Source organism: Ammodytes marinus (genome assembly GCF_949987685.1).
Source record: "Ammodytes marinus genome assembly, chromosome: 20".
NCBI classification, from domain to species: domain Eukaryota; kingdom Metazoa; phylum Chordata; class Actinopteri; order Uranoscopiformes; family Ammodytidae; genus Ammodytes; species Ammodytes marinus.
Window position 1 is genome coordinate 17,111,972 of NC_137224.1, and position 15,547 is coordinate 17,127,518.

Here is a 15,547-nt window from a genome sequence, read left to right on the forward strand (position 1 = left end):
GTTATGAATTTATCAAGGGAAACACGGAAGAACTGTTGACTCTGCTTAACACAAATCAAAACTCAGTGCGCATTAGGAAACAGGGCCAACATATTAAAATTTAATTGAAAAATGAAAATGAACAATAAGAATAACGGGAAGTCTGATGTAAGCCTGTTTTTGAATTTTGTCTAGTCGTCGCTGCTGTTTAGGTAAATAATGGATGGCCCTATAGCTAAAGCATTACAAGTTAGAGGCTGTGTCTTGATTCAGAGACCACGCACTTGGTAGGACGCAGTCTCGCGGTCTATGAAGGCTATAGCCTATGAAGGCCGATTTTAAGGCCGGTTTTAAGGCCAACGAGCCTTGTTAAACGAGACGGTCTCCGCAAGTCTCCGTTTACGAGCATTTCCGGTTTACGTAACAAGCCGTTACCTTGCGTGACGACTCGCCGCTCCTGTGCTGCCTAGCAACCCTGATTGCTGCCAACGGAGACAGCCCTGTCAGCGGAGGAAAAAAGAAAAATAAGTTGTCTACCAGACGAAAAGAAAAAAAAGTACAAGAAAAAAAGAAAGGAAGATAAAAGTTAAGAAGATGGAGCAACACGTTGCTGTTTTGTTATTTTTTATTTTATTTTATGCAATCTCTGAAAAAAACGCAATGAATCTTGGGATATGTTGGGCCACGAAGGATACATCTGATGCAGCCTTCAAAACTGCTTCAAAACCGTGAAACGAAGGCTGCATTTCACGACCGCATATGAGGAGCCTTGCAAGGAGCCTTGCAAATGGGACAGCCTTTGCGCGCCGCTATGACGCAATCGGTCTTCAAATGCAGCCTACGAGGCCGGTTCCAAGACCGCAACCCCTGAATCAAGACACAGCCAGAGAGTTGAAGAGGTCTGCACTCCACTTAACTGCCTTCAATACTTTCTATATTTGTGTAATACTGGGTTATATTTTTCTGAGAGCTTATATTAGCGCCTGCTGGTAATTATTGATATTGACAATGGGGGAGATGAACCACAGGGCAGCCAGTTTGGGAGTTTTCGACTGCTCCTGAAACTCCTACAGAGATGTGCGTGCCAGAAGGTGAAAATAAGTTGGCCTCTGGTGAGCTTGGTCTGGCACTTCAAATAGATGCACTAAAGCATGATGACATATTCAGTCACCTGCTCTGCTTCTCAGCACCTCGGTTTCCTGGAACTGTCCGCAGCACACACTCCCTCATCTTGCCAATTCTTTTTTTTTTTCATATGTGATGCTATACTTTCTAATTATTCTCCAAAAGGCCCACCAGGCAGACAGTGATAAAGCAGCTCCAAAGCATCTTGGGGGTGAGTCTGGGCAAGTCTTTGAATCCGGGCCAGTCAGTTATAGCCACTGTGCAATGCAACAGCTTGGTTCGTTCTCCGGGAGTTCCTATTTACGATGATCTTCCATCATCTTTGGTTGAGTAAACATTATTTTTACTCTGTTCTACTTAGTGTCTGCAGGTGCACGGCAAACTACTCATATCAGCAGTCCCTTTGTTTCCGCGACTTCCTCTATGCTTCCTCATTCATCTAAATATGCTACAGACGATCCTGTTTATCTATAGAACTTTTTCTCTCCCCAGTGTGTGCTGTCCCATTTACCTCCCTGTCAGCTTAAGGGCCAAGACGTTTAATGTAGTTTTATAAATACGTGGGATAGCGAAAGTAAATATTCCTTGGTTGGTTCCATTTCTTTAATTTGACGAAGTATCTAAGCTTTGCCTTAAATATTATGAATGGGGCAAACATGGTAAAAAGAAAATGGAAGTCAAGAGATAGACAAAAACCTTTTGCCAAAAGTGCAACTAGTCTCTGGAGGATAGGGAAGGGAATTGGGTGAGGGAAGAAAAGGTGAAAGTTGAGGAAGGTCATTTACGCCAGCTGCCAAAACTCTCCTGCTCTTACTTCCACAGCTCTTTTTTAAATTCCTCTTCAGCAAAAAGAGCATGGCTGCTCTGAAAGAGGAATGGAGTTAACGCCGCTCCTGCTTTGAGTCCAAATTCGTATTTTTTGAGGAAGGTAGCAACAGATGGGAAGTAATATTTAGTGGAAGGATTTATTTGCTCCTTTGTCTCCCCTCCTTCACTGATGTGGCAGCTTCCTCTCTGGGCTCTCATCGTTTTGAAAGGTGAATGAGGATGGGTGCAAAGGCAAACAGGTAACTGCCCTCTGAAACTCCATCCCTGCTTTTGATAACAATTTGTTGCACATTTACAGTCACAAACTATCCAGCACAGTCACTTCATGGGGACTTAGATCTCTATCTGGTTGTTAAATAGCTGCACTACATACAACTTCCAGAATGTACAATCAAGATTTTTTTTTAGTTTGAGACCCAATTGGAAAGTGATTTATCTTCTTATTCTCAGGTGGCCCACAAAACAACCTAGGCTGTATGTATGTGCTGGGACTAGATGAAATGGATCTTTGCAAAAGTTTGGACTGTATCGCTTAATGCTTTCGTGGCAAATATTCACCGAAATCAGGCTGTGTCATGTTGCGGCTCAGTCGTGGCTCCATTGTTATGTAGCTGCCATTGAAGATCGTCTTTAATCTGCTAGGTCTACTTCTGCGGGATAGTCTCCATACCTTTTTATGACTTGTATTTAGACATGGGGTTAGTACCATAATTATACTGGGTAATGTCCAGCCTGAAGCATCTGTTATCAACACTAAATAATCTGCAAACGTGTATTGTATAGCAAGAAAATACAATTCTGTGGACACGGAAGCAGTTTCAGAGCTGTGACTGAGACCGCAAAATGCAAAGCAGTTGGGTCCTGTGGACATTTAGATTTAGTTTTATTCAATGTTCACTGACTGTAAAAGGAGATCTAATACCCCGGTTGGAAGTCTGCCTGAGGTCCGACAGACAAGGAGAAGAAGAAAAACGTTGTTGAAAAGGAAGAAAAGACATACATAATTCCCTGTCCAAAAACAACCCCCAGAGCCTTCTTCCTCTTTTGGCCACAAAGTTCACTCACCTTTCTCTTTGCGGACCCCTAACCTCTCAACTCACCTTTTGAAAGGTTGAGGATGGTAACGGCCCTGGGAGCTGTTTTTGGGCGCGGCCACGCTCAAAAACATAATACACATATTTCCGAGGCGGTCTTTGTTGGGAAATACAGACACAGTTAGGGTCCTTGATTGTAGGATCAATGAGTTTGCACAGCACAGCACTGTACTGTACTGTGGCTATACTGTGGCCGTGGTGTGGGGCGAGGGCGGGTTGGGTTGGAATTGGATATGTAGAGAGAATGGTTCTGGAACTGCAGCTGTGCAGGATGTGTTGATCAAGTGACTGTGTCTACAGTATAGTAGTTTGTGGAAAGTGGAAAGGATGTTGTGCTGGCTACTCTGATGCGAAGAAGGTAGCCTGACGATAACTCGCAATACAACACAAGACACAGCTTTTGCTTGGATTCTTTGATGCAATGGTTTCTGCTTTGCTGGATCTCCTCTCAATGTGTCCGAAGACTGCATGGGTTTAGTAGTTCCATCAGAGATTCATGAATGATTGGAATTCAGGGATGAGAAGAGTGGATTGATACAGTATGGCTGAAGGGGCAATAGAGGAGATGTAGGGACTAAAATGGACGTAAAGTTTGGAACCCAGATGATAAAAAGAATGGCTGTGAAAGGCAGAGCAGGGCAGGGGCCGTAAATGCAGCAACGGTGCACTGTAAATGTAAAAGATCGTTTTAAAGTAAGTAAAATGTCAGATATTAACATCTACATTTCATATTTCTAGTTTGGTTGCATGCGGCTACTGCCTTTATGCCTCTGTCCTTAATGGTGAATGGCTTAGTAGTAAACCTTGAGGCTCAGTGTCTGCCAGGAAAATATTCAATGCCTTCAATGTCACAGACTGGATGTCCAATTTTGGGAAATCCGGCAAACACTGAGTCTTAAACACAACACAATTGTCAACATAAACAGTTACTGTAAAAACAATCAAATGAAGATTTTAATATTGGAAATTCCTGCATGCTCTGCTGCTTTGCTCACGTGTCAAACGTAGAGAAAGAGACAACATATACAGGAAAGGAAAAAAGCATAAAAGAGAAGAAATGAATTGTCACTGAGGGGATAGCAGAGAAAGAGCAGCAGAGCAAATTGAGGAGTCCAGTAGAAAAGAGGCAAAGTAAATAATAAAACATGACATCATTCAAAATGACAAGGCATGATAACACACACACACTCATCTGCACTCTTAAACACACAAACACATATTTTGCCGGTTCACATGGTAGACTGACACACCTCTTTCTGAGTCATACTTGAGCAAGATGGACCAATTGAAATGAGCGACTGAATGGTGAAGGCAAGCGATTGGACGGCGTGAGTGGAGGGGCGGAGTTACAGGGATAACAGTGATGACAAGGAACAGACCGATGGGAAGCCTTTTAACAGCGTAAAGAGCGCACTTTACCCTTCGTCCATTGGTTGAATCCATGGCTACGTCCAGAGCAACAATATTTAGACAGTCCCTGTTAACTGCCCACAACTGGAAAGAAGAAGCCCTCGATAGGTAGATGGTTTGGATATCCTTGCTTCCTGGGTTAAAGTGCCCAGAGTTAAATTTTAATATCAGATTTTTTTCTTTCTGAAGGATTTTTAAATTCCTGCCATTCACAAGCCAGAAATCACAAGCCAGAATCCACCCTTAAAATAGTTCAAATGAATCTTGTTATCCATTTCACTCCGTGAAATATAGTCTATCTGGTCCATCACTTAACCTGAGAACAGCTTTTAAAATGATTGAGGCCCATAGACAACCCACACATAATGACTATGCACTGATTTTAAGCCTTGGCAGAAAGTAACATAGATTACATGACTGAGTGAATACAGGAGACAACACACCTCGATCGTGATTACACACATCACTTGTTTGGCCAACCCCGAAATCTGGTAAGAATTCTCAGTTCCTGCACCACCACAGAAACAGGTGCTGAAAAAATTATATTTGTCTACTATATGTAGCAAACATCAGGTAACCCATGGCTGTCTACTCAAACCTACTGAGCTGAAATAATAATCATCGCCAACTTTGACGTTCTATTAGGGTCGGTCAACTATGACAAGGATTATCAAAACATTTTGGACAGAAATGTATTTTCCCCAATGGGATGAAGTCCACTAATTCTGTGATATGTCAGACATTTTTGTTTTATAGTCACAATCTCTTGAGAACTATTGGATGGTTTGACTAGATGTTTGGTTCAGACATTCATGGTGACAAAAGGGTGCATCTGTGTGACTTTGGTGATCCACTAACGTTTCGTGTGGTGCCCACCATGAGCTCGACATATATTTCGACAACTATTGGATTGATTGCCATGTAAATCGATAAAGCCATCAATGTCCCCCTTGACTTTTGACAAAACTGATTCCAGTCAAACAATCTAACAAAACATTTTACATGCTACATTCTAACAGCAACATGGCCCATACTGAAACAGACAATGTCCAACTGGGTCTAATCAGTTTGGCTGGGGAAACTTTAAAGTATAATCATTCCAACAATTGGAATGCAATGTGTCTCATGTCCAGCCTGATTTAATCACACACAGAGCTCATCTGCTACTTCAACATTTGTTCTGAATGCCTATTCTTGGATATACTACACACACACACACACACACACACACACACACACGCACAACTTGCACAGAGGACTTCCCTACATGGTGGAAATAAAGGAAAATTCACAGTTCACCTCATTTCTCTTTAATCACTACATTCGGTGCAGCAGGGGACCACAGTATGAGACTGTCTGCCGCCCTGCTCTCTTCTACACATTTCTGTAAATAAAATATTCATCAAGAAAGTTTCCAATATGAAACATTCATAGCTAGCGTTGCTGGGGAAGTTTATCCTCCCACAAATGACGTACAGCCTTTCAGTCAAATTAAGTATGTCTAGTCGTTTTCACTTTAAAAAATTAATGTTACTACATTCAGTTATGTGCAAATGAACTAGCTTTATTACTCATTCTATTATGACGTTCCTTCTCAGGCGTAAGAACATTCCATTCGTTTTTGTCATCACCTATTCAGGACACATCCAAAGTCAGTCATTCAAACCAACAGATAAATGTATAAATCATAAATTTCATGTTTCCACAAAGGGAAATACATTTGTCAGCTAGTTTACCGGATAGATAGTAATATTAATGCATCGTATGGTGTTAAAAAAAAGTACTGTTACAATTTAGGATACTGTTTTTATAACACCAGGAAACCTTGAGACGTATCCACTGGCACAAACTCCGAGCAGTTGCAGTAACATGGCTTTCAGTCACCGCTAACCCCCAAAAGTTATGAAATATTCATCGCTTTTTAACGCTCCACTTAAATTTGCTACCTACACCTTGTGGCATCAAACCTTTACACGGCCAAGCTGCATCTCTGAGACTTTTGCCAAATGATGTCACCGCCTTTCACTCTTTCTCCTCCGCAGAGATTTTTATTCTCCATCTTCACCCTATCTCTCCCACTCACCCTCTCCCTAAAGGACTGCTGTTATTAATTACACCTCTGCAACAGACGAATAGATGAAGGAGGGGCAATGTGAAACTTCCTCTAGATTCATCTCTGTTAGATCTGACCCAGATACAGCTGCGGATTGGTGCTGCCTGGCTTGTGTGTGTCTACCTGTGTATGTGTGTGTGTGTGCGTGTGTGTGAGAGAGAGAGAGAGAGAGAACTAATAGAGAAAGTACAGCTATCCATGGAATGTTTAGCTTGTTTAACATGTTTATGTTTTATTTGATTTTTTTATTTCTATACATTTTTTTCTATTATCCGCTTTTCTGGTCCATTCTATACTTGATGTATTTTAATCTCGATGTATTTGATGCCTCTGTAATGCACTTAACATGGCCCTGTGTCTTAATTTTGCTAAAGTAATAAACTTGCCTTTTCTTGCCTTAATTATGCATGGGGCCCGGAGTTTTCTGCTACACCTGTTTGTGTTTGTGTATATGCATACCAGTGTAACAGTGGACTTTGGCCTCGTAACACATTCACCAACAGGGGACAACAGAACCAACGCCTTTAAATAAAGATTAAAAGCACATTAACAGTAACACTAAAGGACAAAAAGGCCTTAAAAAGCTCACATTTCTATTGTGTTTTTGTATTTTTAAAATGACCAGACATATAGGTCCACACTTGGCCATTGTATACTGATAGTCCACTGTTGGCAATGTAGGAGTGTATCTGTGTGTGTGTTTGGAGCTTGGGTAAACGATGTGTGAAGGTATGATCTTATTATCCTCGTCTTGTTGTTGACTGCTGGCCCTGTCCTGACAACAGAGATTAACGCCACAACATAGGAAATTACTGTGTTCACCCACATCAATGTAATGGGGATTTATGAATCTTTATGGAGAATACAGCTTTCAAACGGTCCACATCAGTTGCTGGCTCCTTTATCTGAACAGTTGTTTGCACATGGGAAAACCATTATACTGTATCTTTAAAGCCTGATTCAATTGTTTTACTCACTCTATACTTAGCAATGTGTACGCAAAGACCAGAAAGAAAAATACTACTGGTGGGCAAACGCGGATGTAATAAACATATGTTTCAAATGATTTCACAAATGAATCTGTAAATGTATTATGAGGAAGGAAATACATTGAGAACGTTTATTTGGTCTTGAGGATATACCCAATTAAATAAGTGTATCCAGATTTCACTTGATTTAAGAAAGAAAACCTACACAGGGCACCTATAGAGTTGTGTTCCGATTGTGGTCATTGGCTGTGTGCAGTAAGCATAGAGACATATTGAAGCCATAGGTGGAAACACAGCATGAAGGGGATGCTGTTGGACCGGGAGTGGGCGGCTGTCTTACAGAAAGCTATAAGACTCACTGCAGGTCAAGCCTGTACTGCACTTGAAAACCGAGCAGCACGAAATATGCGGTGGTCCTACTATTTTTCCCGGCACCACCAGCAATCAGCACGTAAATATTTGAGTTTCCAAAGCAACATGTGACCACCAACAGACGGGGGAAAAAGGTCATGATATTTGTGGCCAGGAATAACTAAATTAATCACTTCGGGCTACCAGTCTTGGAAACCATGGCAGCTTCAAGCAAACACAGCCTGCAGAAGAAGCAGAAACTAATGGTGTGATGCACATAAACAGCAATTATACAGATAACTACAGGAACCCATCTTTGTGTGTGCTTTTGGACTGGAAAGATTAACGTGTTTACATTATTCTGTCCATGTACATGTATTCCTGTATAGGATGTGCGTCGAAGTTTGACGAGAGAGTGTTATGAGAGGGTGAACTCAAGTCATGTGGGGGCTGACCCAGACAGAGCTGCTTTGGCTGCAGCGTTGATCTGTTCCGCTTGTTTGGGAAGTGGAGGGGCCATCTGTTAACGTGGGCAGAGCCTCAAATCTGACTGACTTAAAGGAGCTGTGCATGGCACACACATGCAAATGTACACACTTAAAGTCCAAACTCAGCGCAACAACTGATATAAAATGACATTCACATTCACAGCTTTGAGGCTGTCAACTTGTTATTTCTGTAAGTTTCTTAAGTAAGGCTCTTGTCTGTCAACATATCCAGCTTTTTATCTCTCCAATAGCTCTGATAGGGAGGAAATAATATGGAACTGTATTCACAATTTGCATCATACATTGTGTGCAGTGTACTGTACCTCCTACTGATGTTACTGTCACAAGCAACTGACTCTCACTGCAGGATGCATGACTCAATACAGCAAGTCGACTGAAACAAGGAGACACTTCACATTGACCCTGAGGGGAAAACGGACACCCTGGATCTGTGCCTTGCATGCATGATACCTCTGTGCATGTTTGAGAATGTCTTGACAGTCTTTATGTGTTCGCATGATAACTACCCCTTACTATAAGCACTTATACCCCTATTTGCTTCAGTTCCCCTTCACAAGTATGTGTGTGTAAGTGTGTGAGAGATCCACTGGATCCTTTCACTGTAGGGCTCAAGCATTCAGGCCTGTACCATTCTCTTGCTGTCTCCACCCACTTGTTGAGAATTTGGTGAAGCATCTTCTGACCATATCACTTTTTGACCAGCACCAATGATTTATGCACATACATCTTTGCAATGAAAAGTGTATTACATTTTATCCAAAACTAAAAAAATAAAACTAAATTGGGCCTACTCAGTATTTTACACATGCCATGGAGCACATTGGATGTTCATTACTGAATTAGACCATGCGGTGCACATGTGGTGTGCTGAAAGAAGCATTTATATTTGTAACTTATTAGGTCTAGAATTTGTCACCCATCTGGATCTGTCCTCCTCCCTCCATCGTCATTCAAATTCTTAATGCGCCTCTTCCATCATATTCTCTCCTCTCTTTGTTCCCCTTCCTCCTTGGAGCTCTCACACCGACACAAATGCACGCCCAGTCACACATACAAACACACTATTCTCTAAATGTTCACCTCCCTACAGTACATACTGTAGTTCATAGGCGACACTCTTTACGGCCGCTGTATTTCACGTGTGTTATGTGTTCTTTGCACTTCTGTAATTATCTTTGGGCAAAAGAAAAATCTAAATACTGCAAGAACTGCGTAAAATGTCGAATAGGATCAACAAAGGGTTGCATTGGGTCCTACCAGACAGTCAGCCAGACTTAAAAGGACACAGGATTTGGGGATGATAGCTACAACTGCATATTTTACAACCTGCTCTGGGACCATATGCTTTCTGACACCCTCACATATTATCCACACATGCATTCACACACACACACTTTCACATACACACACATACACACACACACACACATACACACACACACACACACACACACACACACACACACTGGGGACATTGGTTACCAACAGGGGACCTGAAAAATATCCACTGTTGGCTCGACAGTCCCCTGTTGGTGAATGTGTTACCACGCCGAAGCCCACTGTTACACTGATACGCGAGTGCACACACAGAGAATACACCCAAGGACAGTCAGGTCTACCTTTCAGGAACGTGCCACTATTTTACAGGCATTATATTAGTGCAAACAAAGACATAAACAAAATGATTCTAACACACCCCTGAGCATCTTCCACCTATCACAACAACAACTTAACCAAATCACCATGGAAACAAGTTGCCAGCAGGCCAGTAAGAGAGAGTGGTCGAACAGCCTTAAGATAACATTTATAGCCAACAAGAGCCGACTACTGTTCACAAACCTGCTGTGGTCTCGATCCCATAATAACAACTTGTACTGCTGTGACCTTTACACACAGTGTGTTGTAGTAAATCAGCCCTTAGATCAAGACAAATGCATGCACTTTGGCAACAGCCTTTGTTCCATTTCGGATCATGTTTTAACAACGGTATCCTACTGATAACCATCTGATGAACTAAAAATAGATTGTTTTTCACAAATGAAACTATTCAAGCCCACTTTGTAGGTGCAAGTGACTTGGAGGCGCCTATGCTGTGGGGAAGGCAGCTAGAAAAAAACATTACCAGTTACTCTAGCTAGACTGTGTTGCCGTTTAATTTACTAGGATTGCATTTACATATTTTGGCTCTGCATGTCTTCAGTTAGGCTGAAAAGTCAAGCACAGATTCAATTGGTAATATACCAGGGTGTTCTTGATTGAATTCCTGTGGTCCATTTCCCTTTAAAAGAGTCCAGTGACTTTTAATGAGGGACTGTATTAGAAAATGTTAGCAACAGACAGAATCTGTTCATCCAAGACGGCCCCCCTTGTACAACCAGATAGAGCTCTCTCTGATCTGTGTGGCTGTTAACTATTGTTAACGGCAGGGGGCTGACAATACAAGAGACAACGATAGAGAAACACATTAAGTCAATCAAGTTTGAAGGATAATTTCAAGTTGTCTAAACTCAGGCCTTATCTTTATGGATCTGGCCATTATTCCTATCCGAAATAATAACCCAATACACAAGAAAATACTTCCAGTGAGATGATCAGAACGGCTGGCTAAGCGTATTTACAAGAGAAAACTAAGCTACTGTATATGGTAAAATAATAACTAGTGGTGGGCCGATAACGGCGTTAACGTGCTGCGTTAACGCCAGACTCTTATCGGCGATAAAAAAAATATCGCCGTTAATCTCTTGTTCCTCTTATTTTAGCGCGGATATATACCTGGCCGAATTGCACTGTAGTGCACGAGTCAGAACGAGTCCGACTTCGCACCTGTGTAGCCTACTACATCAAACGTAACGTGCTGACATGGATGCAGCTAGGAAGCCGCCGGGTTTGCTTCAGGGAAAATGTATTTTTAAGAAGCTTCCCAATGGAAACCTCGACAAGACCAAGGTTGTTTGCACCTTGTGCAATGCGGAATTGGTTTACTGTAGGAGTTCTAACAGTCTGTGCTCTCGGAAGCGGCCGGGGCATGCGTGTATGCAATGGGAGAGCTTTGTGTGGAGAGAAAAAAAAGAGGCAAGGGAAATCGCCAAAGCCAATGCATAGCCTCGACTCATTAAAGGTTGAAAATCACTGAATTACACAACATGTAGGCTAGCCTATGGCTTAAGGCTATGGAAATCATTATGGAAACAATATTTTTTTTTATCAGTGATAGCTCAGCTGATCTCTTTGCTATAGAGACCACGTCCGTCCGCTTTGTTTGACAACTGACAGAGCTGCCAAGTCTCACCCTTTTGGCCGTGAGACACACTCATATCAACCAGCTCACACTCTCACACGCTAGCCTACAACTCAAATTTCTCACGCGGAGAAGTTAATCCCCAAAATAACGATTGTTTTGCGGGACTTTTATTTTGACAGTCTTATATTGAAAAGCTAACGGACATGAGTTCCGTGACATCCTCTTTCTGCACGCAAGTTAACTTGATGCATTAGGTGTGCACCTGCACAGGAGATGAGCCCCTGGTCTGATGCGCCACCTGGCTTGAGAAACACGTTCTCAAAGACTTACTTTGAGTCATTATTTAGGGAGCACACACATATTATGAATGAATTCAAATGAGCCATTTTAATCTAGATTAATCTAGATTAATTCCAAAATTAATCTAGATTAATCTAGATTAAAAAAAATAATCTATGCCCACCTCTAATAATAACCTAAAATGTACATTTTAATTAGAAATTCACCCTTACATTTTTTTGATCTACACAACTTACCACAGTTGTTCGCCCTAGACCCACCCTAGAACCGTGAAAGATGAATCCTCCTAACATTGAGTAACTTTTCATCTAGCTCCATAACATAATTATCAAAAGTTAACTGACAAGCTAAACCAAGATGGTTATCTTAAAGTGACCACAAGGATCTTTCAGTTTTTAATGAATCTAGGGCCCCCTTTAGACAAAAGCAGTAGTGTTTTCACGACACCAGCACCTGCTGTCCTAAAGATCTTTGGAAGCAAGTGAAAGAGAAACCGCAGGATGCATCCCAATAGGGTAATGTATTTACCTTATCGATATGTATGTCTGTATGGTAATATGACGATGGTGAAGCAAAGTAAACTTTGATTTAGTACCGTTCGGGAAACCCAGGATGTTCCGGTCCGCCTGCCCTAAATCGTTTCAACTGCGTTGTCAAGGACTTAATAATAACTTTATAAAACAAGCTTTCTTTTTACTGATGGTCTTGCTTGCTATTACAGGTAATTTACAGTATAATCATCAGAGGAAAAATTAGACATTTACTGTAAGTGTTCCTCGTAGTCTCTTTAAATTACCATTGTGCATAGTCTTGTTTTTGGATTGCTATCAACATTCAAATAAGGCCCACAATGTAATAAACTGAAAGTATTATTTAAATGTATACTGCAGCAATTTCAAACTACAAGGACTACAGTACCCTTCCCCCTGTCTCACAAGGTCTTCATCTCCGTTTCCCTGCCAACCTAAGAAAACAAGGAGCTTCTTCTTCTGTGGTTTTTGGTGCAGCGATGCAGTGCTGTGGACAGTGGATGGAAAAATCGCGGACGGGTGTGGACGAGCTGTGAAAAAGACAAAGCCACGACAGAGAGAAAAACAGGTAACAGCATGTCCAGCGCACTGAGAGCCAATGGGAGAGAGGCAGGGGGGCGGGGACGCGGGATGGGGCCCTACCTCCCGTGATCACTGAACGGAGAAACCCCCTAGCCACCATGGAGGGTGGTCGTGGTCTGTGGTGGTGGTGGTTCGGGGGGTGGGGTTTATTAAATAGGGATACACAGAACATGCTGGAAACTCTGTACCTTTCAAAGTGCCTGCAGAAAGGGCCCAACTCACCCCCGGAACCAATAAATCTGGAGGAATGAGACCGTGTTAGTCAGGCAGAAGAAGAGAGCAAAGGAAGGAATGGATGGCTGAGAGTTAGAAACAGGAGAGAGAGAGAGAGAGAGAGTCAAAGAGAGAGAAAGAGGGAAAGAGGGATGGAGTAAGGTCAGAAGGAAGCGGTGAAAGATTAAGCTGGTTTGTGTTCCTACGTTGTGTCTTTCCAGTGATTCTGAGTCCAGTTCTTTGCATTAAAACATATTTTGTGTTGTCAAAACAACAAGGAAGCCGTCAACTCTCACACCCGAACTTCTTCAAACCAAAGCATACATCTACAACCACCGTGTTACATCTGGTGAGATGTCTCCATTTTACGACAGAGCATTAGAGCCACGTTTAGGATTAATATGAATAAATATATTTAGAGAATAAAGTCGTAATTTTACGAGAAACAAGTCATAGCTAAGTTTTACGAGACACAGAGTCATCATATATCAGTAATAAAGTTAGTATCATGAGAAAGAAATCTGAATTTTACGAAAATAAATTACGTCTCCATTCTAGTAATGCTACACCTTTTTTCTCGTAAAATTACGACTTAGTTCTTCTAATTTTATTTACTTTTTTTCCTTGACGATGCCCTAATTCTCTGTCATACCATCTACAAGCAACTTGCCTTTAACAACAATAAAAAAAGGAAAAACACCAGTCTTCAACCTCAACAGTACTGTGAAAAGAAGTTGTCAAAAGTTGACAGGGGGGCAAACAAAGACAAACTTTTCAACCAAAAGTTTGAAAAAGGAAAAAGCAAGATTCGTGTGAAAAATATGAAAGCTGTTGTGTGCTTTCAATAGAAAGGGGCGCTCATGTACTGTATGTAGGAGTGTGCAAGGATTTTGATTGGTCGGGTACCCCTTGGCCGACGCCTCCTGGAAAAGGAAGATCAATTTCCATCTGTATTTCTCAAGAGTTGGACAACATTCCTATCAACAAATGGCAATATCATGTCAAATCGACACAAACAAACGGATTTCTATCATATTTAAGAAAACAATGGTGTCCACTGCTCCTTGTTGAAATTTAAAACAAAAGTGCCTTTGGATTATGTGGGTAAAATACTATAAGTACAGGCACTGGATTCACAAGAAGTATGCTAGCAGATGCTAATGCTTAATACCATATTTGGGCGTGTAGGAAGCAGTGAAAAGAAGAAAAACCAAACCAAGCAGTTTGTACCAACAACTCCTATACAGCCGGAGGGGAGGGAACTGGCCTGTAACTCCTATAAATCACTTCAAGTATAAACTACGGGCAAACTCTTCATTTTCTGTGAGATTTCAGTCCGTCCCTGCCCCGGCGGCTGTACTAAACCACATGCAAGAAGAGGGGAAGGGAGAGGGGTCGTGTCGGTTTTCGTCTTGGGCGATTACATCATCAACAACTCCCCCTCCCTCTAGCTCTGTAAACCCACCACCATGCAAGAAGCCCCCGTCCGTCAGCACTCACTGGGCATGCTCCAAAAAGGGGGGGCCGTATCCCCAGCACGCCGTCTACGGTAGACCAGGCAAGGGAATGGGAAGGGGGCTGCTAACACCAGCGGTCAGCTGTTCAAGCTCTGCAAACCTCGCCCGATTACGGAGGCTTTCCTTGACATCCAGCTTGATTAATTCTGATGCTGGAGTTGAAGAAGAGTCTCCACAGGTCAGTAGCGGAGTGTGCAGAGGCAGAATGGGTGACCATCGGACCGCAACAAAAACAACTCGCCTACAAGAACTAGCTCACTAATTGCGTACTTCCAAATGAGGCCAAACCAAATCAAAAAGCAAAAAAACTAAAGAATACGAGGCTCAGGCTCAAATCAAGCAGGACTCAGAAAGATGTGGAAAGACTACCGACCAGCACGCTCCTTCTCCTTACTCCGTCTCTTTTTCTCCATGCGTTTCAGTCTCTTCTCCTCCCTGCGCTTGGCCTCCTCGGCCTCCTGGCTGCGCCGGCACTTGTGGAAGTTCTCCACCACCACGCCCACGAACATGTTGAGCACGAAGAAGGCCACGATCAGCAGGAAGGAGATGAAGTAGAGCAGCATCCACGGGTTGTGGTTCATTTCCGGCTGAAAACGCACACAGAGGATACAGAGGATTTTATATGTTTACAGTAGTGGCATTATTTTACTGTATGTTTTAGTCATGCACAGCCAGACCAACCTACAGCTAGCAGTACTGTCTGGCAGCACCCTCTATCATTTTATGCTGTAGAGGGTTGATAAACGGTCTGGCGTGTTTGCATTTC

The 15,547-nt window shown here is 42.2% G+C and overlaps 1 protein-coding gene across 1 annotated transcript in view; it reads right to left on the reverse strand.

Annotated features, from left to right (window-relative positions):
* cacna1g (calcium channel, voltage-dependent, T type, alpha 1G subunit) overlaps nt 1-15,547 on the reverse strand; it is a 161,658-nt gene that overhangs the window by 26,622 nt on the left and 119,489 nt on the right. The window contains exon 25 of the mRNA XM_080048576.1: nt 15,176-15,368. Within this exon, the coding sequence (XP_079904702.1) occupies nt 15,176-15,368 (193 nt within the window). The remainder of the gene's footprint in view (nt 1-15,175; nt 15,369-15,547) is intronic.